The 25,653-nt window shown below is 46.8% G+C and overlaps 2 protein-coding genes across 9 annotated transcripts in view; one reads left to right on the top strand and one right to left on the bottom strand.

The window, feature by feature from the left end:
• Positions 1–309: 309 nt before the first annotated feature.
• On the top strand, positions 310–4,762 carry Elob (elongin B). The gene is made up of 4 exons (XM_021149244.2): positions 310–376; positions 481–615; positions 1,924–2,029; positions 4,540–4,762. Exons 1-4 carry the CDS (start codon positions 374–376, stop codon positions 4,650–4,652), a joined length of 357 nt encoding a protein of 118 aa, XP_021004903.1. The 5' UTR covers positions 310–373; the 3' UTR covers positions 4,653–4,762.
• Positions 4,763–5,266: 504 nt separating this feature from the next.
• Srrm2 (serine/arginine repetitive matrix 2) overlaps positions 5,267–25,653 on the bottom strand; it is a 34,163-nt gene continuing 13,776 nt past the window's right edge. For 2 of the 8 annotated variants that reach the window (XM_021149436.2, XM_021149437.2), the window contains 14 exons: positions 22,809–23,079; positions 21,840–21,947; positions 21,496–21,660; positions 19,771–19,848; positions 19,350–19,412; positions 19,060–19,092; positions 18,755–18,805; positions 17,795–17,887; positions 16,896–17,088; positions 7,953–14,518; positions 6,942–7,229; positions 5,738–5,851; positions 5,522–5,626; positions 5,267–5,429 (listed from right to left, as the gene is read on the bottom strand). In XM_021149436.2, coding sequence (XP_021005095.1) covers positions 5,420–5,429; positions 5,522–5,626; positions 5,738–5,851; positions 6,942–7,229; positions 7,953–14,518; positions 16,896–17,088; positions 17,795–17,887; positions 18,755–18,805; positions 19,060–19,092; positions 19,350–19,412; positions 19,771–19,848; positions 21,496–21,660; positions 21,840–21,947; positions 22,809–23,050 — 8,109 coding nt within the window. In that variant the 5' untranslated portion in view covers positions 23,051–23,079 and the 3' untranslated portion in view covers positions 5,267–5,419. Of the gene's footprint in view, positions 5,430–5,521; positions 5,627–5,737; positions 6,640–6,941; positions 7,719–7,952; positions 14,519–16,895; positions 17,710–17,794; positions 17,888–18,754; positions 18,806–19,059; positions 19,093–19,349; positions 19,413–19,770; positions 19,849–21,495; positions 21,661–21,839; positions 21,948–22,808; positions 23,080–25,653 lie in introns of those variants that run through there. The other 6 variants (XM_029471031.1, XM_029471032.1, XM_029471033.1 and 3 more) reach the window with 6 other exon arrangements.

The following is a 25,653-nucleotide window of genomic DNA, read 5'->3' as shown; positions in this document are numbered from 1 at the left end:
CTTCCCAAGCATTGCATGTAACAGGTGCACAGGCATAAATGCAGATAAAACACTCATATAAAATTGTTCATGGCAGATATGCATGAGTAGCTCTCCGTGACTCACTCTCTACGCCCCAAAGCAAGCCCAGCTTGCACCACGGATCCGTGACGGGCTCAACATATAACAACCTATAACCCAGACACCGAGATGGCGGCCACGCACAGGAAGTGGCTTCCGGATCGCTTAAGATGGCGGCAACGGCGTGGGAGGGGCTGCGGGATAGGGGGCGGGGCGGGCGGGGCCGCGCAGAGCACGCTGGGTCGCGCTTGGGCTGCCGGGAAGGGGCGGAGCGCGGCCGCGCCGGCGCGTCGAGCCAGAAGCAGCCGCCGGGATGGTGAGCGGGCGCGGGGGGGAGGGGCGCGGGGCCGGGGGCGGCGGGGGCTCCGGGGCCACGCCGGGGGCCGCGGGCTAACGCTGACGCGGGCCCGCCGTCCTCAGGACGTGTTTCTCATGATCCGGCGCCACAAGACCACCATCTTTACGGACGCCAAGGAGTCGAGCACCGTGTTCGAACTGAAGCGCATCGTCGAGGGCATCCTCAAGCGGCCGCCGGAGGAGCAGCGGCTTTACAAGGTGTGACGAGCGGGCGTGGCGGTTGCGCGCGCGGGGGGCCAGACAGGACACTTAACAAGGAGGTCTCTTGATCATGCTGAAGAGCCGGCAGCATTGGGTCTCCCGGCAGCCGCCCCGCCCTGCCAGGCCGTCTTGCTCAGCGGTTGGGGAAACCGAGGCCTCGATTATCTTACGCAGCCGAAGGTCGTGGCAGAGCCAGGGTTTGTCCCTGGCTAGCCACCTTCGGCCTGTCGGGAGCCCACCGGAATCCCACTGTCAGAGGGTGGGGTGGAACTCGAGGAATGCAAGTGTTGTTTAGAAGATAGGTCAAGATCCCACCAGTGATTCACCCAGACAGTGTTTACCCTCGCCAGTCTCCTGATGTTCTAGAAACACTTGGCATTCAAACTCACCTCCAGAAGCCAGCTCCAGTTTTGAATAAGCTAGGCTGCGGAGTTGGGTTCTCATGCCCCAATCCCGAGTCAGGCGTCCCAGAAGCGCGTCAGTAATCTAAGTACATTGAGCTAATTTAATTCCGGCTGTAATTCCAGATTAGAGCCTGGATTCATGTCTCTAAAGGGCTTTTCTCTCGGATACCCACTGGATTTTTTCTTGAAAGACCCCTCTGCTGGTCTAGGAACCACATAGTGTTTTTAAGTGCTGCTTTCTATGCCTCTCTAGGGTATTAAAACTCTGGCTGACCTATGAGTTGGGAATTCTAATAATTCCCGTTTTAAGGTTAAGGTTGTAATAAAAGAAAGGCGCGGGGTGGAGAGAAAAACTTGATAGGACTCAGGGGTGCAGCTGTGTTTAGTGTTAACATAACCTGTATGGAAGCCTAGGTTAGATCACCAGGCTGAAAAAACTGGGCAATAATCAGGATCAGAATTTCAAGACCAAAATACTGTTTGAGATCTTTTCTCAAAAAAAAAAAAAAAAAAAAAATTCCAACTACCGTTTTGAATTAGATTTATCTAGAGAGCTTGGAAAAGCCAGAATTCAGAGCCCTGTCTGTGAGTTTTATTTGTGTGTGTGTGGTACCTGCTCTCATACAGTCCAGGTGCTCTGGAGGCCAAAGGGATCAGATCTCATGGAAGTGGAATTGTGAACCAATCTATATGGGTGCTAGAAAATGCCCTTGGGAGTCTCTGCCAGAGCTTTTAGCTGCTGTAAGCCATCAGTGCAGTCAGAGCTGGAAATTCTTGGATATAGTCCTGGAATATGTGTTTTATACTTAGGGATGCCTCTTCCTGAGTTCCTGACCTAAGTTGACTGTCTCTGGGACCTGTTCCCTTAGGACCTCTCCCTAAACCTTGCTTCTCTCTTCAGGATGACCAGCTCCTTGATGATGGCAAAACTCTGGGCGAGTGTGGCTTCACTAGCCAGACAGCACGGCCACAGGCCCCAGCCACAGTGGGCCTGGCCTTCCGAGCAGGTAAGATGGCTCACCTGGATGGTAGCTAGCATCTGATAATATCCAGAGAACAACAACTTTGGAAGCCTATACTGCTCCTCTGAGCTTTTAGGGAATACCTTTTCGGTCCACAGAGAGCATGAGGTATTTGTTTCCTTGTTAAAAAACAAAGCATAGGGACTGGAGACATAGCTCAGCAATTTAAGGGTAGCTCTTCCGGAGGAGTTGGGTTCCATTCTAGGTCAGAAGTGTAATTGTACTTCAGGGGACTGAAGCCTTCTTTAGTGTTCTTGAGCACCAGGCATGTACATGGAGCAGACTTACATGCAGACAAAGGGCCCATACACATCATTTTTAAAACTTGAAACACAAACAAGAGGTGTGGAAATTAAAGGTAACTTGCAGGTTCCTGGTACCACCCACATTTTTAACAGGATTTATTGAGTACATGGCCTTGTTCCACCTGATCTTTTTGTTTGTTTGTTTTTTAGACAGAGTTTATCTATATAGTTTGGTTTTCTGTTTTTTAGACCCAGAGTTTAGTCCTGGCTGACCTATAATTTGCTCTGCCTCCCAAATGCTGGGATTAAAGGTATTCCCCACTGAACCCAGCTCCGCCTAATCTTTCCACGGAGTCTTGTGAGGCCATTGTCTTCACTTTGCAGATTTTGAAGGTAGGGTAATGAAGTGCTATGGATGCACTTACTTGGCTGGAGCAGATACCATGCCAGATTTAGCAAATTACCTCTTGTTTGTTTTTTTCGAGACAGGGTTTCGCCGTATAGCCCTGGCTGTCCTGGAACTCACTCTGTAGACCAGGCTGGTCTCGAACTCAGAAATCCGCCTGTCTCTGCCTCCCGAGTGCTGGGACTAAAGGTGTGTGCCACCATGCCCGGCAGCACGTCACTTCTAATTCATCAGAGATCCACCTGCTTCTGCCACCAATTTCCCGGTGCTGGGATTAAAGGTGTGTGCTACCACACCCAGACAGATTGTGCGAGATAGACAAGTGAAGCAAGTGACTTGGGAAAGTTAGATCACGTTATATCTATGCTACATGCCTTTAATCCTATGCTGAGGCCAGCCTGGTCTACAGGGAGTTCCAGGACAGCCAGGCAATGAGAGGCAGGTAGAGATTTAATAATTTTATTATTTGCCTCTGAGAATTTAAACAGGGATGGTCCTGGGACTTGTTTTCACAGCTGTGGACCCCAGGGACTGTGTATATGGGGAATAAAATGTAGAAAAATGGCTCAGCAATTAAGAATGGCTCTTGCAGGGGACCTGGGTTCAGTTCCCAGTACCAACATGGTAGTTTACAACTGTTCATTTCGGTTCCAGAAAAATCAATGCCTTTTGTCTTCATTGGCACACATACATACTCTCGAAAGAGGCTAAGATGGGAAAAGAAATAGAAGTATAAATTATCCTTTTTAGTTTTTGTAAAGTAAATCAGCTCACCAAGCTATATACGCTTATGCATAGCCAATTGTCCCTGCCCCACCCAGCCTGGAATTTCCATCTCCACAGGCCCCCGAAGGGCTTGCTGCAAATATCCTTTTATCACGATAAATATCCTGAGAGGTATCTGCTCCAAGGTAACTAATAGCCTGTGAGTCAGCATTGAGGCACTTATAGGGCTGGTGAAGACACACGGGCCAGATAAGATTCCCTTTTGCGTGGGTTCCTGTGGCTAAAATACTGCTTGTTTGCCTAAGCTAAGTTAGGTTGTTATGTCAAAGCTAAGGGCACACAACTACTGATATGGCATTAGATATGGACAAGACTCTGGACCAGAGGCTTTAGTACCCCTCAGGCCAATGGAATGTGTTAATGGCAGGATTTACAGAAGCACTTCTGGAAGCAGCTGACAGCATTAGATTTCTGGACCTAATTAGGTTGCCTTCACTGCCGCTGCCACTCAAATGTCCATACTGAAGGCTAAAGCAATCTTCTCAACACTGCTATTAGGAAGGTTTGGCAAATGGCATTTTAACTAGACCAGTAACAGGAATGAGAATTCACACACACACACACCCCACAACAGTTTCTTTGTGTAGCCTTAGCTGCCCAGCCGAGTGCTAAGATGAAAGGCGTGACCACTTGGCTGATGGTCAATTTCTAAACCTTTGCTCTTAATAGAAAGCACCTTGTCTACATCCTTGACTTCTTTCTTGATCAAGCCCCAACTCTTTGCCCTCTTCCTTACTAGTTTTACCAACCAGTAGCATTGAGGGCCAGGTAAGGAATTTCTAGGTAGACACACAGGAGAAAAGATAGGAAGTGGGGTTCATTTGTTTTGTGCTGACTGTGGACACTGGAAACCAGGGCTAAAGAATTGAGGTTGATACTTGCCAGACAAGCACAAAGCTGGGGGTTGGGGGGCGGGTCTTTATTAATGACATGTAATGGGGTCAGAGTTAGGCCTCTGAGGACAGAAGTCATAATACCATTGCCAAGTCAGGCAACCAAGGTGGGGAGGGTTATCAATGAATGGAAACACTGAGAATCCTCTATACCCCCTTCCACAGATGACACCTTCGAAGCTCTCCGCATTGAGCCCTTCTCCAGCCCTCCAGAGCTTCCAGATGTGATGAAGCCACAGGATTCTGGAGGCAGTGCCAATGAACAAGCTGTGCAGTGAGGGCCTAGGCCTACCCCCTAGAGACCCATTCCCCCAATAAAAAAAATTTGGCTGTCTACCTGATTGACTTTTCTGTTCCCTCTTGCCCCAAGTAAAGACTACAGACCAATTATTGCATTTCTCATTTTTATTTGACAGAAAAAGTTGCTTTTACTGTACAGATTTTAAAAAACCAAAATGCCTTAAACAAAGTTGGGGGGGAGAGGGCCTCACAACCTTGTCAGGGGGTGCAGCAGGGCCAACCAACTTCAGCTCCTTCATCTTTCAGGAAAGATCACAACTTACCAAGTCAAACCATCAGTCACCCAAGAATTTAGGGAACTAACTCCCTGGATCATCACAATCTGAGGCCTAGATGTCCTGAGCTGTGCCCCTCCCTCCCTAAATTCCCTCCCTCCCACTCCAACCCCCCAAAACACATGAACCAGGAAAAACTCACAGAGATCAACATTTCACAGGAACCAAAAAAAAAAAAAAAAAAAGGGGGGGGGGGGAGCTCTCCCCTCAAGATGCTGCCAAGGTTNTAGATGTCCTGAGCTGTGCCCCTCCCTCCCTAAATTCCCTCCCTCCCACTCCAACCCCCCAAAACAAATGAACCAGGAAAAACTAAAAAAGAAAAAAAAAAAAAAAAAGGTGTGTGGGGGAGCTCTCCCCTCAAGATGCTGCCAAGGTTCAAGGGAAGGCATACAAAGACTCCTTCCATGATTCTTCTGGGAAAAATGAGGAGTACTCATGTCTCCAGAGTATGAGGTGTAGTGGAATCCAGATTATGGAGACCTGGAATAGAGAAGACTGGTCATTCTGGGTCACCACATATCCCTGTCCCAACTACTAGCTCTGAGAAGGGCCAGACTTCCAAGGAGACACACCTGGAGGAGCGGTGTCGATTAGAACGAGGACTAGGTGTCTCCTTCCTCTTGTGACCGGGAGAGTGACTGTCCCCTCGCTGGCCTCTCCAGGAAACTCGCTCACTGCTACAAGAGAAGAGAAATTAGGTCACAGAATAGTACCAAAAACTTAAATTTTGCTTTCAAATTGATGGTAGCTAGATGAGTCAGGTTGCTAGCACCTGTTATAGACCCTACCTCTGTAGATCTCTTGGTGAAGGTTGGGGCGAGGGCTGTCGACGCTCAACAGGTGAGTAACTGAGGGATCGGGAATCCCGAAGGGAGTCTATTGGCTTCCGAGGACTTCGAGACCTAGGAAGCAGAGTAGGCCTCTATAGCACCACATCCTCCCAAACCCACCAGCCAAGCATTCAGGACCACCCACCCAGGTCCTGACCACCAAACCTCACACCACACAGGGCCAGCCTCAGACCCACCTTTGTCCGCACTCACCCATCCGCCCGCACACCATCCACCGAGTGCCCCAGTGGACAGGGCACAGGGTGCAGCGGGGGATGCAAAGATAAAAGAGTCCCTGCCCTTGGAAGAATTTTGTTTGGTAGTAAAGGTTAACAATGAAGGCACACACGCCCCCTACATAGGAAACAGCCCAGCAGGATGGATATGCATGGGCCTGGGGATCCAGAGAAAGGATGGGGACCTGGGCAGGACAGGGAAATGGCAGGGCAGTCTTCTCGGAGGTGCTGTTTGAATGCAGTCTTGCAGAACGAGTTCACCAGGCAGACAAGGAAATCCCAGGCAGAAGGAACAGCATGTCCAAAGGCATGGGGCTCTCCTTAGACTGCAAGGCGCTGGGTATGGCCGGAGCACGGGGCATGTGTGGGGGCGGGCAGGAGGAGCACAGGGCGGGCAAGGGCAGCTGGTGAAGAGCCTCACACGCCATTCCCGCAGAGGTGGCACTTTATCCTGCAGGCCACAGGGCGTTCCGGAAGGATTTGTGGAGTGAAGGGAAGTAACCAGATGTGCGTTTTAGAAAGATCCCTCTGGCTACGTGTGGAAGAGAATGGCGTGGAGGCAGGGAGACAGGGAGGAGGCTGTGGACAGAGTCGGGAGAAGATGACGGTGGCCAGACCAGAGCCCTGCAGCAGCAATGGGGAGACTTAGAGCTAGATCTCTGGGACCAGGCTGCTTGTCAGGGGAGGGGAGAGGGAGGAAGAATCCTATGACTTCCCAGATATGGCCTGAGACACCTCAGTTGGATAGTGCAGCCCTTGACCAGAATACAACACTGTGGGAGGATGGAAGGAGTCCGGCACTACTCCTCCCGTACAACCAGTCACAGACGTCCACACGAGGCACCCCAGCAGGAACCTCACCCAGGGTCCCCTTTCTGGAGAACTCATCCCAACCCCCCTTTCACAACAGGCAAGAAAGCACTCACCTCCTCTCGCCAGGGGGTGGCTTCTTGGGGCTTGCAGGTTTGGGTAATGCCTGAGGGCCAGGCTTAGCAGGGGAGGGGGAGGAGGAAGAGGAAGAGGAAGAAGAGGAAGAGGAGGAGGAGGAAGAAGAAGATGAAGAGGAGGAAGAGGAAGAAGAAGAGGAGGAAGAGGAGGAAGAGGAGGAGCTGGAACTGGAGCTGCTAGAGCGCCTCTTCCTTTTGGCCGGGGTTGGTTCCTGAGGACGTCCCTCTCTAATAGCCTCCTTTGGGACTGGGGTGGGGCTGGGAACCCTGTGAGAGAAGAAAGGTGTCACAAGGAGACAAGATGCCCCAACCCCAACCCTACCTTCCTTGGCCTGGAGGAACGGCAGTGGGGAAGGGGTGCCTGAGAAAAGCCCTGGGAAAACACGAAGGCAGGCCAGTGAGTACTTCTCTGGAGCAGTGGAACAGAGCTGACCAAACCTCTGCTAACACAAGCAACAGGCTGGGGCCCGAAGCACAAGGGATCAAGGTTAAACCTCAAGAATGTCCCTGATGAAGGATTAAGGCCCCTGGACTCAGATGTGGATGCTGAAGCTGGGTGATCTCCTTCCTTGGAGAGCCGCAGCTTGGGGAGGCCCCTGTGAGTGCAGGTTGGCTGGGGAGGGGCCGTCCTGCCTGGAGGCAGGGAGAGGGATGGGATGACCTCTGAAGATCCTTCCAGCCCAGGGAGTTCCTCTTGAGGTCTAACTGCCATCCCTCCTGCTGTAAAATTAAGTCCATTTCCTCTAGTTCTGTCCTCTGTAGAGATGGAAAACTTATCATTATCCTCTGGAGAATTAACCTTTGGAGACTTTTATCTGTCCCATTCCTCCCCACAAAGCCCCCACCCAACATTCTTTCTACTCCCAGCTTGAAGGCCAAGGTCCCCCATACTTTCTCAAAGCCAAGTAAGTGCTTTTGACAAGATTTCTCCCTCCCTACTCCCCAACCCATTGTTAAGTCCCTGCTCCCTAGATCCCTTAATTCCCTCACCTTTTCAGTGCCACCTCAGGTTGAGCTGGAAGGCTGGAACCCTCTGAATCACTAGAACTGGAGCCAGAGGAAGAAGAGGATGACGATGAAGATGATGAAGAGGAGGAGGAGCTAGATGATGATGAAGAGGAGGAGGAGCTCCGACGTTCCTTAGCTGGTTGCAGAGCAGCCAATGTAGAAGGCTGCTGGGCCCCAGTAGAGGCAGGTGGCTCCCCACCTTCAGCATGGGATATCCCAGGGGCAGGGCCAGAAAGCATGCCATTGTGGTCACTAGCAGAGGATGTGGACTTTGCTACAGTCCCGGATGAAAGGGACTGAGACCCTGCTACAGGAGTGGTCTGGGCAACTGAACGAGATTGGTCTGAAAAAGCAGATGGCACAGGGGACCGAGGCCGATCCTGTGCAGGAGGGAGAAGAGATTGCGAAGAAGCCTGGACCATTCTTGAAGCAGGGGAAGGAGCCCGCTCACGCTCAGAGGTCATTCTAGACTGGCTTGGGGCAGATGGTGGTGTTCTGGACCTGGCTCGATCAAGCATTAAAGGTGAGGTTCTGCCACTAACACGATCATAAGCAGAAAGGGGCACCCTGGGACTGGTGAGGTTTGCACCAGACAATGCTGGAGCCATCCTGGAACTGGAGAGATTTGTGGGAGCCAAGGCTGCAGGGGTTCTAGAGCCAGCAATATTCACAGGAGCTGTGCCATGCGCAGATCGAGGACCCACCACCAGGTTTGCGGGGGTTGGAGCTTGGGGTGTTCTGGAACTGGAGGGGTAATTTGCAGCAGTTGGAGGTGTCCCAGAGCCTGTGAGACTCAAAGCTGCTAATGCAGCTGGTGTTCTAGCTCCTGCTAGGTTCACAGCTGAAGCTGCAGGGGTTCGAGGATCTGCAAGGTTCACAGCTGAAGGAGCCACTGCTGTTCTAGGGCTGGCTAAGTTCATAGCTGCTGCAGCAGCTGGTGTTCTTGAGTCAGCAAGGTTCACAGATGCTGGAATAGCAGATGTCCTGGCACTAGCAAGGTTCATAGCTGCTGCAGATGCTGCTGGAATCCTGCTGGCAAGGTTGGCAGCTGGGGCTGTTCTAAGGCTCATGAGAGGGACAGGTGCTGGAACCTGGGACATTCTTGCAGCAAGGCCAGCAGCAGACATGGATGGAGGTGGCCGGGCAGTGCCAAGACTGATGGCTGTCAAGGCAAGTGCAATTCTAGACTGAGCATGGTTTTCTGGAACAGATGATCTTGGGTGATCAGGAATCCGAGGACCTGGACCATCCATCATGGAGCCACCTGTTTGCTGTAGCACAGACATGGGTGTTCTAGCGCTTCCAAGGGGTTCAAGCATTCCAGGTGATCTACATCGGTCAAGAGGAGTTGGTGACATGCTAGGACGGCTAAAGCAACTCATTCTAGAGCTACTGAGTGCTACAGGAGGTGTCCTAGATCCAGAATGATTCCTTGTTGCTGGAGGAGTGGCAGAACGTGAACGATCAGAACTACTTCCAGATGCAGACCGCCTACGGATGGCTGGAGGAGATCTTGTTAAGGACCGCTTGCCTCGAGCTGCCCTAGGAGTACGAGACCTAGAACGGCGGCGGATAGCAAGTGGTGTGCGGCTTCGAGAGCGCTTGCGTGGCAACAGTGGTGTCCGAGACCTAGATCGTCTTCGAATCGGTGGCGGAGTTCGGGACCTGGAGCGTCTTCTTGTTACTGGGGAGGTTCGGGAACGGGACCGCCTACGGGTGACTGGAGATGTTCGAGATCTCGATCTTCTCCGGGTGACTGGGGATGTCCTGGATCTTGATCTTCTTCTAGTAACAGGTGAAGTTCTGCTTCTAGATCGCCTCCTGGTTACTGGTGGAGTCCTGGATCTGGACCTTCTGCGAGTCACTGGAGGAGTCCTAGAACGAGAACGACGGCGAGTTGGTGTTCTGGATCTTGAACGACGACGAGTTACTGGTGGTGTTCTGGACCTGGATCGCCTTCGACTCACTGGGGATGCTCTTGATCGAGATCTACGCCTATTCACTGACCTTGACCGTCTCCTACTCACAGGTGAGGTCCGAGATCTGGACCTACGTCGGCTTATCAGTGGTGTTCTGGACCTGGACCTCCGATGAGTAGCTGGTGAGGCTCGAGATCTAGAGCGCTTCCAAGGAGCTGGTGATGTTCTTGATCGAGATCTCTTCCGACTGGTCAAGGGTGTCCGGGAGCGGCCTCTTCTGCGTCTAGAGGAGGTTCGAGAACTCTCCTGTCTGGTAGGTGATCTTGAATGGTAACCAGAGCCACCCCTCCGTCTCCGAGTAACTCGTGATCTAGACCGGCTCCTCTGTCTTCTTCGAGATGTTGACTGAGATGATCCAGATCTATCTCTGCGTCGGGTTGTTCTGGTTTTCTCTCTCCGTGAGCGGGATCGGGATCTTTGGAGTCCACGAGGTTTGGGTGAAGGAGACCGTCCTCTCCTTGTTGTCTTGGTACGGGGAGAAGAAACTGAGCGCCTCCTCCGTGAAGACCTTGACTTTTCAGTTGGCTCTGGTGAAGATACTGAAGGACTTCTTCTGCGTCTTGGTGGAGTTCTGGAGCGGATTTCTGGTGATGAGGAGGCAGACCGGCTTCTACGAGAGACTCTAGCCTTCCTGGTTAGCTCAGGAGATGATCGAGAGCTCCGGCGTCGAGGTGGTGTGCGAGACTTTGTCTTCGGCTCTACTGAGGACCTGGAACCTCTTCGAGCAGTTCTGGATTTGGGGGCGTGTTCTGGAGAAGACTCAGAACTACTGCTTCCTTCAGGGGAAGGACCTCTCTCTTTGCTTGATGAACCTGATCTACTATGCCTGGGCAGGGCCCGGGGAGCAGGTATTTTGTGTTCAGGAGAAGAATCAGTACCACTCTGAGCCCTCTGTAGCACTCTTGGCTTATCTTTCATTTCAGGAGATGAGCCAGACCTACTGAGCCTGGGGGAGTGTCGAGATTTGCTGTCAACCTCTGGAGATGATCCAGAGTGACTCCTCTGTCTGAGAGGAGTCCGAGTCTTGGGTTTGGAATCTGGAGAAGAGTCTGACTCACTTCTTTCCTGTGGGGACGCGCTGGGTTTTCCATCAAGCTCTTGGGAAGACCCAGATTGACTTCTTTGTCCTGGAGAGGTCCTAGCCAGATTTTTCTGTTCTACTGATGATTCCGACCCACTTCTTTCTCTCTGAGGGGTGACACTCTTATTGTTGCGCTCTGGGGATGATGGAGAATGACTTCGGGCTCTAGGAGTCTGAGGCAATGCTTTTGGTTCCGGAGAAGAGTCACATTCACTTCGTCCCCTGGAGGGGGTTTGAGGTGTATCTTTGATCCCAGGAGAGGACCCAGATAGGCTATGCCTAGAAGGAGTCCCAGACCCATCTCTAAGTCCTGGAGAAGACCCAGACCGGCTTCTCCTGGATGGAGTTCTAGGCAAACCATCTTTCAGTTCAGGAGATGCAGAACTACTTCTTTCTCTTGAAGGTGTTCTTTGTTGTACAGTCTCAAGTACAGGCGAAGATACTTTCTGACTTGAAAATAATCCTACCTTTTCCACTACTTCTGGGGATAACTCAGAACTGCTTCGCCTAGAGGACCTTGTTGACTGTTCTTTCATGTCCACAGATGGATCTGCCTCTGTTTGATTAAGGAATGATCCATTCAATTCTTCTTTAACCTCAGGAGAAAAGCCAGTATTTACTTCTAAAACAGGGCCTGAGTTTTTAAACTCTAAAGATGACTCAAAGCTATTCTCCCTGGGGGGAGAATGAGATAGTTCTTTATGCTCTGGAGAAACTTGTGGCCCACTCCAACATGAAGCCACTGCAGGGGTTTCTGCTGCTTTTGAAGGCTGTGACTGGCTTTGGTCAAGAGCAGACAATACAGTAGGCCTTTCTTCTACTTCAGGAGATGACTCAATGTTACTTCCAGGCATTTCTTTATGTTCTGGAGATAAACTGGGTAGAACTTGGCATAAAGGTTGTTCAGACTTTTCTACTTCCATTAGTTCATCTTGACTTGAATTAGGTAACAAACTTTTTTGGTCTCTTTTGCCTGGAGGTGAGCCAGCTCCACTTCTTTCTTTTAATAGTACTCTAGGTGTGATTTTCAGTACTGTGGAAGGCTCAGGCCTATCCTGTGTAGGACTAAATTTGTCTCTTGGTATACAAGATGATGCAACATCCTCTTGAATTAAACCCAGTCTCTCTTTTAATTCAGAAGGCTCCAATCTGCTCTGTACCAGAAGAGATTTAGAGTCTACTAAAGGATATAAGCTAGAGTCAGGTTTAGTCTTACTCTGTTCAGGAGACATTCCTGACTTCAGCTTTGGATCTGTTATTTCACTTTTATCTTGTTTTACTGGTGATCTGGCTGTCAGCTCAGTGACTGGAGATGAAGATCTGGAAAGGCTACCCTTAGGAGATGTTTGGGATTTGCTCTGCAGCGATGGAGATTCCACATGAGTCTGCATGACTTCTGGACTTGAAGTATCTGGCCAAGTTTGAGTGTGTCCTTTTTGTTGCACAAATGAGGAGCTAAAACAGCTCTCTCCTGGTACTATACTACTAGGTGTTACACCTGGACAGAGATGAAAAGATCCAGAGCTTCCTGTTGGTGAATCCCTAGACTTCTGGGGACAGGGTGACTTTGATCCAGAAAGATTTTGATCTGGTGGAGTCTGGAGCATGCTTTTTGGATATGGAGATGTAGACCCTGAGTGTCTCAGTGGTGTTCCCAGTTCCATTTTGGAATCTGGTGAGGAGGATCTAGAACGGCTATGTCTTAATCTAGAGTCTACCTTGGGGCAAGGAGATACTGATCTGCTTTTCCTCTGAGGTGTCCTAGATGTCACTCTACTAGGACTTGGAGAAGAGGAGCTAGAATTGCTTCTTCCTCTTGGTGATATTACTGTCTTCACTTTGGGTTGTGGAGATGACGACCTAGATGGGCTCTGTCTTGGAGGTGTGCTAGACTTCACTCGAGGAGAAGACCCAGAGCAGCTTTGTCTTGATGGGGTCCTTGATTTCACCTCACCATCAGGTGATGATTCAGAATGGCTCTGTCTCTGTGGTGTTGCAGTGCATTCATCAGCCTGCATGTTTGTTACAGACCCTGGTCTTGGTGGTGTTCCAGATTTTACTTTAGGCTGAGGAGAATTTGAACGACTCTGTCTTGGTGGTGTTTTTGACATCTGTTTAGGTGGCGAAGAACCAGAACGACTTCGCCTGGTTGGTGTCTGTGACTTTTGTTTAGGACATGGAGAGGAACCTGAAAGGCTTCGCCTCAAAGATTTTGCTTTGGATCGTGGTGAAGAAAGAGACCTGCTCCGTCTTGAGGAAACATGAGATTTCTTCACTTCTGGGCTTGAGTTGGATCTGCTTCTCCTCTGAGATGTTCTAGATTTGTTCTTCCTCTCTGAGGATGAGCCAGATCGTCCTCTTCTTTGTGGTGTTCTAGAGTGAGATCTTCCACGTCTCACAAGACTTCTACTGCGAGATCGTCGTCGTGCTGGTGTTCTGGATCGTGACCTCCCTCTCCTGGCTGGCGTTCTAGACCGAGATCGACCGCTTCTTCTGGCTGGCGTTCTAGACCGTGACCTACCTCTCCTGGCTGGTGTTCTAGATCTTGACCTGCCACTTCTCCTGGCTGGTGTTCTGGACCTAGACCTACCACTTCTCCTAGCTTGGGATCTACTCCGAGACCTCCTTCGAACTGGTGATCGTGTCCTAGACCTGCGCCGAGCGGGTGTTCTTGATCTGGACCTGCCCCTTCGAGCTGGTGTTCTAGACCGAGACCTACGCCTGGCAGGTGTTCTGGATCGTGATCTTCGCCTGGCAGGTGTTCTGGACCGAGACCTACCCCTTCTAGCTGGTGTTCTAGATCGGGATCTGCCCCTAGTGGCTGGAGATCTAGAATGTGATCTGCCTCGCCTTGCTGACCTAGACCTGCCTCTTCTCTGGGTATTTCTGCTCCTGGACCAGCCTGGCCTCTGAGGAGATCTTGATCGGCCACGCCTCTGGGGACTTCTAGATTTTCCCCACCTCTGTGCAGATCGTGACCTTCTCCACTGAGGGGACCGGGACCTGGAGTGACCTCTCTTGGTGGGGCTTCTAGATCGAGACCTTCCCCTCTTAGTGGCAGGACTACGAGACCTCCCTGCTCTATGAGATGGGGTATGAGAATGAGATTTATCCCGCTTTGCTCTGCCATGCGAGCGATTCTTAGATGTGGGTGAAGAAGAAATTTCTCGACGGGACCCAGGAGCTGGTGTGGGTTTAAGACTTTCAGGAGAAGAGCTGGCATGCCGAGAAACTTTGGTAGGTTGAGGGGATGGTGGGCAGCTCTCTGAGGAAGTTGACTGGGGAGGTTTCTCAGGAGACTTAGGTGGTGAACAGCCCCGGGTTGGGGAAGCCTCAGATGAGGGGTTAACTGGCTCCTGACTGGATGGGATTGCTGCAAGGGGTCGTGGGGAGTCGTCATGTTGCTCAACAAGGAGCGGAGTAGGGGCAGGTAGTTCTGGCCCTGTGCTGCTCCTTTCCGGAGAGGGGCTAGGTCGAACTGCAGATTTCTAAGAGTGAAAAGAAAAGTAGGAATAGTAAAAAAAACACCAAAACTTCATTATCACCCATAAGATACGAAGAGTTTCTAATAAAATTTTACACTATATACCTCTTATACCAATTGACCCTTTCCCTACCCATAGTTATACTCAGTAACAAGACAATATGCAATGCTTAGTTGGGAGCCAGTAAGATAGCTTAATGGGCCCATGAGGTGGCAAAGAGAAAACCTACTCTTCAAAATTGTTCTATGAACTGCACATGTGCATGTATCACATGCACACACACAAAATAAATGCATTTTTAACAATGAGAAAATAAAGTAGCAAGGGGAAAACCTGACCATATGAACAATCTCTAACCTCAAGTAGTAATTCAGAGAAAAGAGAAAATGAAAACAATGCATTAAAACAATACCACCTGCCCTGTGGTACACCTTATAGACAGACAGCCCTGTCTCCATTGTGCATACTGGGGTTACACATAGGCTATCACTAGCAACCAATTACTCGGCTACTAAGTCATTTCCCATTTTTTTATCTTACCTCTTATTTTTTTTTTTGCTTTGTACATTGTTCTCTTAAACTTATTCAATATCTTTTGATGAGTGTTTTGAACTCATCAGGTAAGTCATCTCTATTGAATGTTTTTTTCTTTTCAAGGGAAAGTGTTGGGTTGTATATGGGTTACAAATGAACACTACACCACCACCCAAAAAAGGTATAATTAAACAAAAAGAGAAAAAAGTTTGGGTGACAATAACTTTCACCTGAATATGGACGGACTTAAAATATCACAAATGTGCACAAGGTTTTAAAGTGTATAATGTGTTAAAATTTATCAAGAGGGGCCTGGCATAGCCATATATGCCTTTAATCCCAGTACTTCGGAGACAAAGGCAGGTGGAGCTCTGTGAGTTTAAGATTAGCCTGAACAATGTATTAAGTTGCATGACAGCCAGGGCCTTATGTGAGGAGACCCTGTCTCAAAAACAAACATACTGACCAACAGTCAATGAGATGACACTTGCAACATAAGCCTGGTAACCAGAGTTCAATCCACAGAACACATATATAGGTAGTTTTGTCCTTTGACCTCCAAACACACGTAACACATTTGCCTCCCCCTCATACATACATACAAAAATTAATTCACCATGGTCTTACAGGAATAGGCCAAACCATAAAAACAGCTTAATTACAGAAAACACTACAAACACCATAGCAAGCAGCAAAGTTTTCCTGTAACTTATCTTTAAAATGAGACACAATACAGGAAATATTAAGTTACACTAAATAGAAACAATCAGCCACAGAACTAGAATAGAGAATATAAAACAGGAACTACTAAAAAGATCATTCTTTCATGCTTTCAGATTGGTGGCATCAAATCAAAGGACTGAAAAATGTAAAAACTCATGACAAGCATACAATAAAAAGGATATAGATACTTTAAATAGTAAAGTTAAAGTAATTTTTAGAAAACTTTTTGTTGGGCAGAAGGAAGATGACAAAAGAAAACATCATCCCTGGTTATAATTCGATGTACATGTGCCACTTCTATGGCACTAAGGCGACTAACCACCACCTTCAGAAGTTGACCTGTGGCAAATGTGGCTATTGTGGCAAGAGCAAGAGTATTATTGGAGTCCCAAGACTAAAAGAGACAAAGCACTACAGCGCCTGGGTGGATGAGGCGCCTAAAATTGTTTATCCCACATTCAGACATAGATTCCTTGAAGGAACAACATCTCAACCCAAGAGGGCAGTTTTAGCTGCTGCAGCATCTAGTTCATCTTGAGGATTTCAATCAGTCATAAAATAAATGTTCTGGTTTCAAAAAAACAAAAAACCATTTTGTTCTCTGTATGGATATAAACAAATTACTGATATAAAACCTACTAACATCCAATGAAGTTTCATTCTGAAGACTTCACAATTTAGTGGGTCATAACTCAAATACTTGTAGGTGTGTAAAAGGACTTGGAAACTGAATGAGGAATGTAGGGCTAGGAATTCAAAGTATTTCTCAGTAGTTGTTTATAGATGACATCATGCACCACTAAACTTGTCCATGTTGCTGAGTTCCAACTGAAGAGAACTCTTTCTCTCATTCTGTATCTTCTTTGAATACTGTCTAAAAATCTTATTTGCTTATTACACTATTGGTTTCTCTGAAACTACTACCCAATCCACTCACATACACCCCCCACACACGTAACTGCTTTCTATAGCTGCTTGTCAACCTTGATCTCTGAACCTGACCATAATCTAAAGGACAAGATTTTTGTCTAATAAACTACATTATGTACCACACTTGCCCATTTAAGGCACATCCCTGAGTAAATCCCTGTAACCCAATGAACACTATCAACTCAGAACATACCTCTTTCTTATCTTTGTCTTCATAAGGACTGCTAGACTGCTTTGTAGAGGGAGCTGGGCTACTAGGCTGTTGTATGTTGGTGGCACCTGGTTCAACAGAAGGTGCATCTCCCTCCCCTTGATGCCCTGAAGCAAGGGGAGGACTTTGCCCAGTCAAGGCTGTTGTATGAATTTTAGCAGCAGCACTTCGAGACCTGTGAGTTAATGGAGGGCAGGGGAGACCAGGAAAATCAGCTCAAAGAAGAATTGAAAACCCCCTCCACCCCCAGTTGGCAATCCACTTTCCTGAATGTAAAACCTTTTTTTTCCAAAAAAAAAAAAAAAGAACCAAACAAAAACAACAACAAACAACAAAACAATAAACAAAAAAAAAAAACCGTTCTTAGTCACATGACTCAATTCATTTTCAAAAATGAAAATACAAGTCCTTTTTTGTTGTTCTATCTTTTCCCAATATAATCCCAAATAATAAAAGTCCCTCTACCCCATTATTCACCACCCTCCAATATACCCAAACCTTCCACCCAGGCCCTTCCCTACCCACTTCATTCACAACTCACCTCTGAGCCCACCTCCTTCAGGAAGCCTTCCCCGATTAAGGAAGCCAGGGTAAGGACTCCTTTCTCCCTCAGACACCACCAAACCAGCAAACCACCCCCGCCCTATTCTGGCAGTCCATATACATCGTAACAAACAAAAAATAAAAATAAAATAAAAAAGACAAGGGGAAATGTATATGTCTGTCCATCCTGTTGCTTTAGCCTGTCAGCTCCTAGAGGGCAGGGACCGTGTCTTCGGAATGGTCTGTGCAGCGCCTAGCACACCGTGGGCGCTCAATAAATATTAAATTGATTAACCCATCATTCCCTCTCCCTCCATTCCTCATGGACCACCCCTTACCGACTACGAGAAGTATCAGAGGAAGAAGCAGAGTCCGCAGAAGTTGACCGATGAGCTCGACGGCTCTTAGGAGCTGGTGTTGTACTTCGAGACCTGAAGGAAAACCACCACAAAGCTCAGGAGACTCATACCTAGCATGAGTTCTCCCAACTAATTTCTTTTTAAAAACAAAATTGGCTTTGGCATCGTGGGCCCTGCCTTTAATCTCAGGACTTTGGAGGCAGTCATGTCAATCTCTATTAGGTGAAGCCAGCTTCATCTAGAGCGTGGGTTCTATAATTGAACTACATAAAAAGACCCTCTGTCAAAATATATTTAAAAAAATTTTTATGAGCCGGGCGTGGTGGCGCACGCCTTTAATCCCAGCACTTGGGAGGCAGAGGCAGGCGGATTTCTGAGTTCGAGGCCAGCCTGGGCTACAGAGTGAGTTCCAGGACAGCCANGNCTACACAGAGAAACCCTGTCTCGAAAAACCAAAAAAAATAAAAAAAAAATAAAAAAATTTTTAAATTACATTTAGTTTATTAAGTATGTAGAAGGAAGTCAGAAGACAAGTTATAGGAGTTCATTCTCCCCTTCCACTACCTAAGTTCCGGTGATAAAACTGGTCTTTAGGTTTGATAGAAAGGGCCTTCACTTCCTGAACCAGAGAACCCACTCAATTTTAGTTTTTGAGTTTTCTTCTTCCACACCCCCCATCTCTCAATCTTTAACTATCAAGTCAGTGGCACAATTTTTGGGGGGGCGGGAGGGCGGGGGAGGGCGCTCGGGAGGTTTCGAGACAGGGTTTCTCTGTATAGCCCTGGCTGTCCTTGAACTCAGAAATTTGCCTGCCTCTGCCTCCCAAGGCCTGTGCCACCACTGGGGTGTTTTGTTTTGGGTTTTTTTTTGGGGGGGGCACAATTATTTTTAATCCTTCCCCAAGGGAGGCATTTTTCTACTTTCTCCAAACACACTTACCGTTTCCTCTTCTTGTCCTTTGATTTGCGTTTGCTCTTTGGAGTCGGAGACCTAGAAAAGAAGGAAATGTTGTTTAAAAAGTATTTTTAAAATAGTAATAAAATCTGAATCTGAAGTGAAATGAAAGTAACAACCTAAGTATTATTGATAACAAGTAGGTTAAAGATTTGTGCTCTACTAAAAACAAAGGGGGGGGATGGACACATTTTACAGACCAAATATAGACTAAAACAAGGTCATCAAACAGTAACTCACCACTCCCATATGCCACTATGCCTCCCCTAAGAACCAAAAAGCTTTCTTACCTGTGTTTCCGTTTCTTGGACTCAGATTCTGACCTGTTTGTGAAAAATACAGAAAATCATTATTAACCCACACCTACCCTTCAACTTAAGAGCTACCTCCAATCACCCCCAAGAACTTCCACCTTAGCCAGAGATGGTGCTGTATGTCTTTAATCAGCAGAGGTAGATGTATAGATCTCTGCCAAATCAGAGGCCAGCCTGGTCTATATTTTAAATTCTAGGACAGCCAAGGCTATGCAAATACCCTGTTTTAAAAACCAAAACAACAAAAAGAACTTTTTATCTCATACCTGTGCTTCTTCTTCTTTGAACTCTTCTTCCTCTCTCGTCGAGGAGAACTGCTCTCTGACCTGCTATAATGAATTCAGAAGCAAGTCATTCTACTTGGCTTTCTTTCTGGCTATAATTCTCAAAAATGCTTCAAAAGCACCAGAAAAAATCCAACACCATCAACAGTCACACTTTTACATTCAATCAGTAAGCATAAAATTCAAATCCAAAATACTGCTACCTTTTTTAGCTGGGCTACATAATCAATGATTTCCACTAAGTATACACATTTCCTCTCAGCTGAAACCTAAAAAGTAATTCTGTTCCCTTCAACTGTCACTGCAATTTGATTCTCTGCTACCTGAAAGCAAACTCAACTTCTAGAAGTCCAACAACAGGCAGTAACCCCTGGATACTAGTGTAACTCTCCAACCAACTTACCGTCCTCTATCTTTCTTCTTTTTCTTCTTCTTTTGCTTTGGAGTTGGTGAGCGAGAACTGCTGGTCTCTCGAACAAGGCTGAAAAAGGCAAAGAGATTCTAGATACCAAGCAAGACAAATTTCTTTAAAACATTTCACCCTAGGGGCTGGAGAGATGGTTCCAGAGGTCCTGAGTTCAATTACCAGCACCCACTCACAATAATGGAATCTGATGCCCTCTTCTGGCACTCATATACATTAAAAAAAAAAAAAAAGCCACTCTAATGAATAAATATACTACCCCAATGAATAAATGGAGCAGTTCACTGATAACTTTCACCTTAGAACAACTGCTACACGCCAATTTTTTTTGTGCTTGAAAACTTCAGAATTAAAGGATTTAAACTTGCCAGGCAGCGGTGGTACACGCCTTTTATCCCAGTACTAGGAGGACAGAGACAGGAGGATCTCTTAAGAGTAAGGCCAGCCTAGTTCTACAGAGTGAGTTCCAGGACAGCCAGGGCTACAGCAAGAAATCCTGTGGGGGGCAGGGGGATCGAGGATGTAAATCCTGGGTGTGTGCATGTGTGTGTATTTTAAGGTAGTTCTCATTATATATCCCTGACTGTCCTAGAACTACCTACTGCAGAACAAGGTGGCCTCAACTCAGAGATCCACTTGCCTCTGCCCTCAAAATGTTGAGATTAAAGTCATGTGTCACCCAGTTTTATTGTTTGTTTTGAGACAAGGTCTTACTATGTAACCCTGGCTATATTTGGAACGCAGAGATCTGCCTACATCTGCCTGGAGTACTAGGATCAAAAGCATGTACCACAACACCCAGCTTAAATAATGTTTTTTAAAAAGTAAAAATAAGCCAGGTGTGGTGGCTCACACCTTTAATCCCAGCACTCGGGAGGCAGAGGCAGGCAGATTTCTGAGTTCCAGGCCAGCCTGGTCAACAAAGTGAGTTCCAGGACAGCCAGGGCTATACAGAGAAACCCTATCTCGAAAAGCAAACAAAACAAAACAAAAAAGTAAAAATAGGAACTGATAAGCAGTTAAGAGCATCGGCTGCTTTTTCTAGGGGTCTATTCTCAGCACTAAGGGATGCTGAACCATCTGTTACTCTAGCACCAAGGGAATACAATGCCCTCTTCTGGCCTCCAGGGGCACCAGGGCATTTTATAAAAGCATACATATAAACAAAGACTCGGGACTGGAGAGATGGCTCAGCGGTTAAGAGCACTGACTGCTCTTCCAGAGGTCCTGAGTTCAATTCCCAGCAACCACATGGTGGCTCACAACCATCTATAATGAGATCTGGTGCCCTCTTCTGGTGTGTCTGAAGACAGCTAAGGTATACTCATATACATAAAATAAATAAATAAATCTTAACCGAGTCTGTCTCCAAAATAATTAAAAAATAATAATAATAATAAAAATAAACAAAGACTCATACATTTTTCTTTTTTTTAATTGACTCCAAAATAACAAAATCTAAGAGTATGGAAATAAGCCATGGCAAATAAATGCCATTAATCTCAACAGTTAGGAGGCAGAGGCAGATAGATCTCTCTGATTTAGAGGCCAGCCTGTTCTACATAGTTCCAGGAACAGCCAGAGCTACATAATGATACTGTCTCAAAAAACAAAACAAATAAAGTTTGGAAATAGTCTTCTAGTAATAAATATAACAGAATATGTTTAATCCAGAAAGCGGATTCAGGCCTTTCTCCTGAGTACCTGTATGGTTTGGGAGGCTCAGGAGCTATTTGTTTAGCTTCTCGAGCACGTCGCTGAGGATCAAAAGAACTGCCATCAACATAGGAGTCACTGATGCCAAAGGCAGCACGGAGTCGTTCATTCTTCTTCTCATTCAGTTCTGCCAACTGATGGGTCTCAGTTACCCTGAAGGGAGCAAAAATCAGAGCCCTAATTTAGAACTTAGTTATAAGGAGGAATTAAACAGCTAGGCTAGGGACTAAGGAAGATGAAGGCAAACTGAATCCTACCCAGGTAAAGAGAAAAGGCAGCAGTAGCTGTAACTTCATAGATCCCCCAAAAAGAAAAAAGAGAACAACACTCACACTGGTCTCTGCCCTGGGGTTTCTTCCTTGGCCCCAGGGTTCACATCCTTTTCCAGCAACATGAGTCGAAAGGTCGCCACTTTTTCTTGAATTTGCTGTTCTTCGTACCTGAAGGATAAATCCCTTCAAGGTTAAGAGCATGACAGGAGTTTTCCCAAGTCCCAATTTTTAGATGCTTCCTCTTCCAACAGGGTCCTTTTTCCTTCTCCATGCACACAGTATTTTGTACTCACTGTCACTCAAATAGTTGCTAAGTTTTTCTCATCTTTCCCCATGACACTCCTTCCTTCTATGCTCTCTAGAACAGTGGATTTTAAACATGCTACACAATTCAGGTGCCAAGAGAGGAGGGCTTGCTGGTGGAGTTCCCAGTGCTCCTTCCCAACTTCAATAAAAAAGATCCTTTATTTCCTGGGACTTCAAGGAAGACAAAATGTATAAAAGGATACCACTGCTCAAGTTTGAAAACCACTGCTCTAAACAGTTCTCTGCCTGAATGTGCTCCTTTTCCAAAATATCACTTCTCTGACAACTCATGATATCCTCTATTCAAATTCTCTTTCAATCCGATCTTCTGCCTTTGCCACCTTCCACAGCCGCAATCCTTCAATCCACCTACCTTTCTCCTCCTACCAATAACAACACCTATCAGGTTACCTGGCTCTTCTACCTTATGCTCCTTTCCCACACAGCAAGCTTTTGTTCGTTCATGTTCCCCTTCCCCTTCAGAAATTCAGCTAAGTAATTCAAACCCCCTTACACTGCTATTAATTCTCCAGAAAGTTTCCTTGACATCCCACTATGCACTGACCCGTGCCTCTTCTCAATTCTTCAAGCTCATTTTCTTCCTCCCTTACAACTTCTCTTTAAGACTCTTTCCACCAGCTCTAGTTTCTTTCCACATATCCCACCTAACACCCAAACTAAGCACTCAGTCAGTGCTTGGATTCTCCCCACCCATTCCCTCACCCCTGCTCTTCCATCATTTCCTCCAGCTCGAGGCATCGCAGCTCCACGCGCCGCTTGCGCTCGTGGTCCAGGATGTCAGGATTAGGTCGCTTCACCAGGGCAGCCTCCAGGTGCCGCAGTTCCTCCTCTCCCTTGTAGTCAGGCCGCTCACCACGGCGGCCCCGCACCAGGGACAGGTTGCGCTGAACGTAGCCGTTGGTGCCGCTGCCCCGGGGCGTCGGCAGCCCGATCCCGTTGTACATGGCCCTGTGCCCAGGGGGCACCACCGCTCCTGAAGGGGAGCGGGGAGACACCAGTCAGGCTCCTGGCTCCAATCTGACTACTTACCACATCTCCCACATCCCTGGCTCTCTTACTTAGCTCTTAGTACAACACTTAGTCTCACACTGAATCTCCATTAACAAAATGTTTCCTCATTCCACTAGTCTACAAACAAATCCCTCCTTTTATCCTCCCCACACTTCATCCTTTCCACTCAGCATCTACTTGTAAGTCCTCACAATGTACTTTCAAATTCTAAGCCATTCTTCTTTATACTTATATTTCCCTTTCTCTAAGAAAACAAGAATCTGGTTTCTCTCAAATCTCTTCACACTATCCCTTTACTCTTTGGCCACAATATGCACAAATAGTATCTTCACCAAACACTCTGAATGTAACTACTACAGGTAACCAAATACCACAACACACACCATGGATCAGAATCACCTAATAAAAGCCTAAGTCCATTTTCAAAGCCTCCTCCAAGAAAATAAATATTTAAGCTAACTTGAACAAACACAAAATGAATTAAACAGTCCTAGGTATCTAAATAGGCAAACTGGCTAGTTAACATAAACCAAGTGTGCTATGTAGTCTCATACCCAAACTACATCCAAGCAAGCACATCAGAAACACAGAAATCGTGGACATACTTCACTTGGGGAAGCTTATACTTCACATGGGGAAGGTGAGTCATCTCTTTGATTCCAAATATTCATAGTTCCTACCGACTACAGTGATTTTATTATTTTAGTTTCCTTCCCAGTAAGGTTTATCACATGGCTTGCAGCTCCTCCAAGTCTGGCTAGCTCTTGTTAAATATTGCCTGTTTTCAACTCAGTCTAAACGCAAATTCGTTCTCTGTTCCAACTGTCCTCATACTTTCTCTACAAATACCTAGAAATGTTCAAATTCCATACCTTTAATGTAAAAGTGTTGACTTTCAATCAGTCAATCAATCAATCCCTGTTCTAGCACTTCATTGTTTTTCTAAGTCCTGCTTTACTCTCCAATTTAACAGTTTTCCTGTAAGGTTCTACCTTTTCATGGTGTTCCAAGCTCAGCATCACTAAACTCTCAAGTTCCAGTTTTTTGGACTGTATTACTCATTCCCTATTCCCTTCTTACTATGTATGTTTTACTTTTTTCCTCCAACACATTTTCTCCAAAATAGGGTCTCAAACATGGGAAAGAAAACTAGCATCAAAACACACACACACCCCAGGGGAAAGAAGAGGTTAGTAAAAGCAGATAGCAGAGATGGAGCTGGGTGAAATAGTACCATATCAATGCCCGGTTTTAAAAAAAAAAACAAAAAAAAACTGAAGCGTGTTGCCAGGCTCTGGTGGCACTGCCTTTAGTCCCAGCACTTGGGAAGCAAGGCAGGTGATCTCCTGAGTTCTAGGCCAATCTGGTCTATACAGCAAGTTCCAGAACAACCATGGCTAAAAAAAAAAAAAAATCCTAGTCTGGGGGTGGGGATAGGGACATGTCACCAAAGTGTGGAAAAAAAAAAAAAAATCAAGGAAGATGCTGAATGTAAAGCAAACACCCAGATGCACTTTTGCCCCATGTCATCCTCAAGCCTTACCTAAGTCCTACTCAATCTCAACAGCTAACACAAGAGAAAACTAAAAGCAGTAAGAGATAAGGCTAAATCTAAGAAATTCAAAACCTTTTTACAGCCCCCCCCCCAATGTTTCTGTAGTACCTTCTAACAACCACTCTTGATAGTCTTGGAAAAAGAAAAACCAATCCTTCCTCACTCTAAACCTAGGGCTTATATTGCTTTCTCACCTAACAGTCCTTCTAACCACTCATATTTTCACCATTTCACACAAAAATCCTCCCACACCCTACCTGAAGAATGAAAGCTAAGCAAAAAGTATTAAAATCACAGTTTTGGAGAATTTTCAGGGATGAGCTAAAGGGGGAGGGGGGACTTACATACCAGCATCCAAAAACAATGCTCGAAACACTAAAAGGGAAACCACAACTACCAAAACCAGGAAGCACTTAAAACAGGAGCCCAAAGCATGCAAGCCTCTCAAAGCACAAACTGCCGGCAAGGGAGGAAAACTTATCAGAATGCCAAAATACAAAGAGGTAGAAAATTAGCAAACTAAGATATTCAAGAAACAGCGACCGAGAGAACAGCAACGATCAAGGAAAAGGACGTTGAGTAAAAAACACAGAGAACTCAGAGCTGAGACACTGACTGCATAAGGCACCATGAAACTACAGTATACATCCAGGAAGAGACCTGACCTAGGCCCCAGTCCCACGGAAAAAGGCAATAGTTTCCTTTTGAATCCATAATTCAGAGACATCTTAAAAGAACTGTAAGATGGAAACAGCAAGGAAGAACGTCATCGCCAAGTAATGGCTGACAGAAGCCAGGCTATAAGTCAAGAATTTTTTTTCCCCATCGAAAAGCTCTACAAGGCTCCCTAGCTTTAATATTTGAGGAGACCTTTTTAAAAACAGGGTAAGAGCCGGGCGTGGTGGCGCACGCCTTTAATCCCAGCACTTGGGAGGCAGAGGCAGGCGGATTTCTGAGTTCGAGGCCAGCCTGGTCTACAGA

Source organism: Mus caroli, chromosome 17 (genome assembly GCF_900094665.2).
Source record: "Mus caroli chromosome 17, CAROLI_EIJ_v1.1, whole genome shotgun sequence".
Classification (NCBI taxonomy): Eukaryota; Metazoa; Chordata; class Mammalia; order Rodentia; family Muridae; genus Mus; species Mus caroli.
This window is presented reverse-complemented; position numbering and strand designations above follow the sequence as displayed.

Bases quoted from the DNA above. Each gene is read 5' to 3' on its own strand.
- Elob (XM_021149244.2), top strand. The intron at 616-1,923 runs GTGTGACGAGCG...TTCTCTCTTCAG, and splicing joins AGGAGCAGCGGCTTTACAAG to GATGACCAGCTCCTTGATGA. The intron at 2,030-4,539 runs GTAAGATGGCTC...CCCCTTCCACAG, and splicing joins GGGCCTGGCCTTCCGAGCAG to ATGACACCTTCGAAGCTCTC.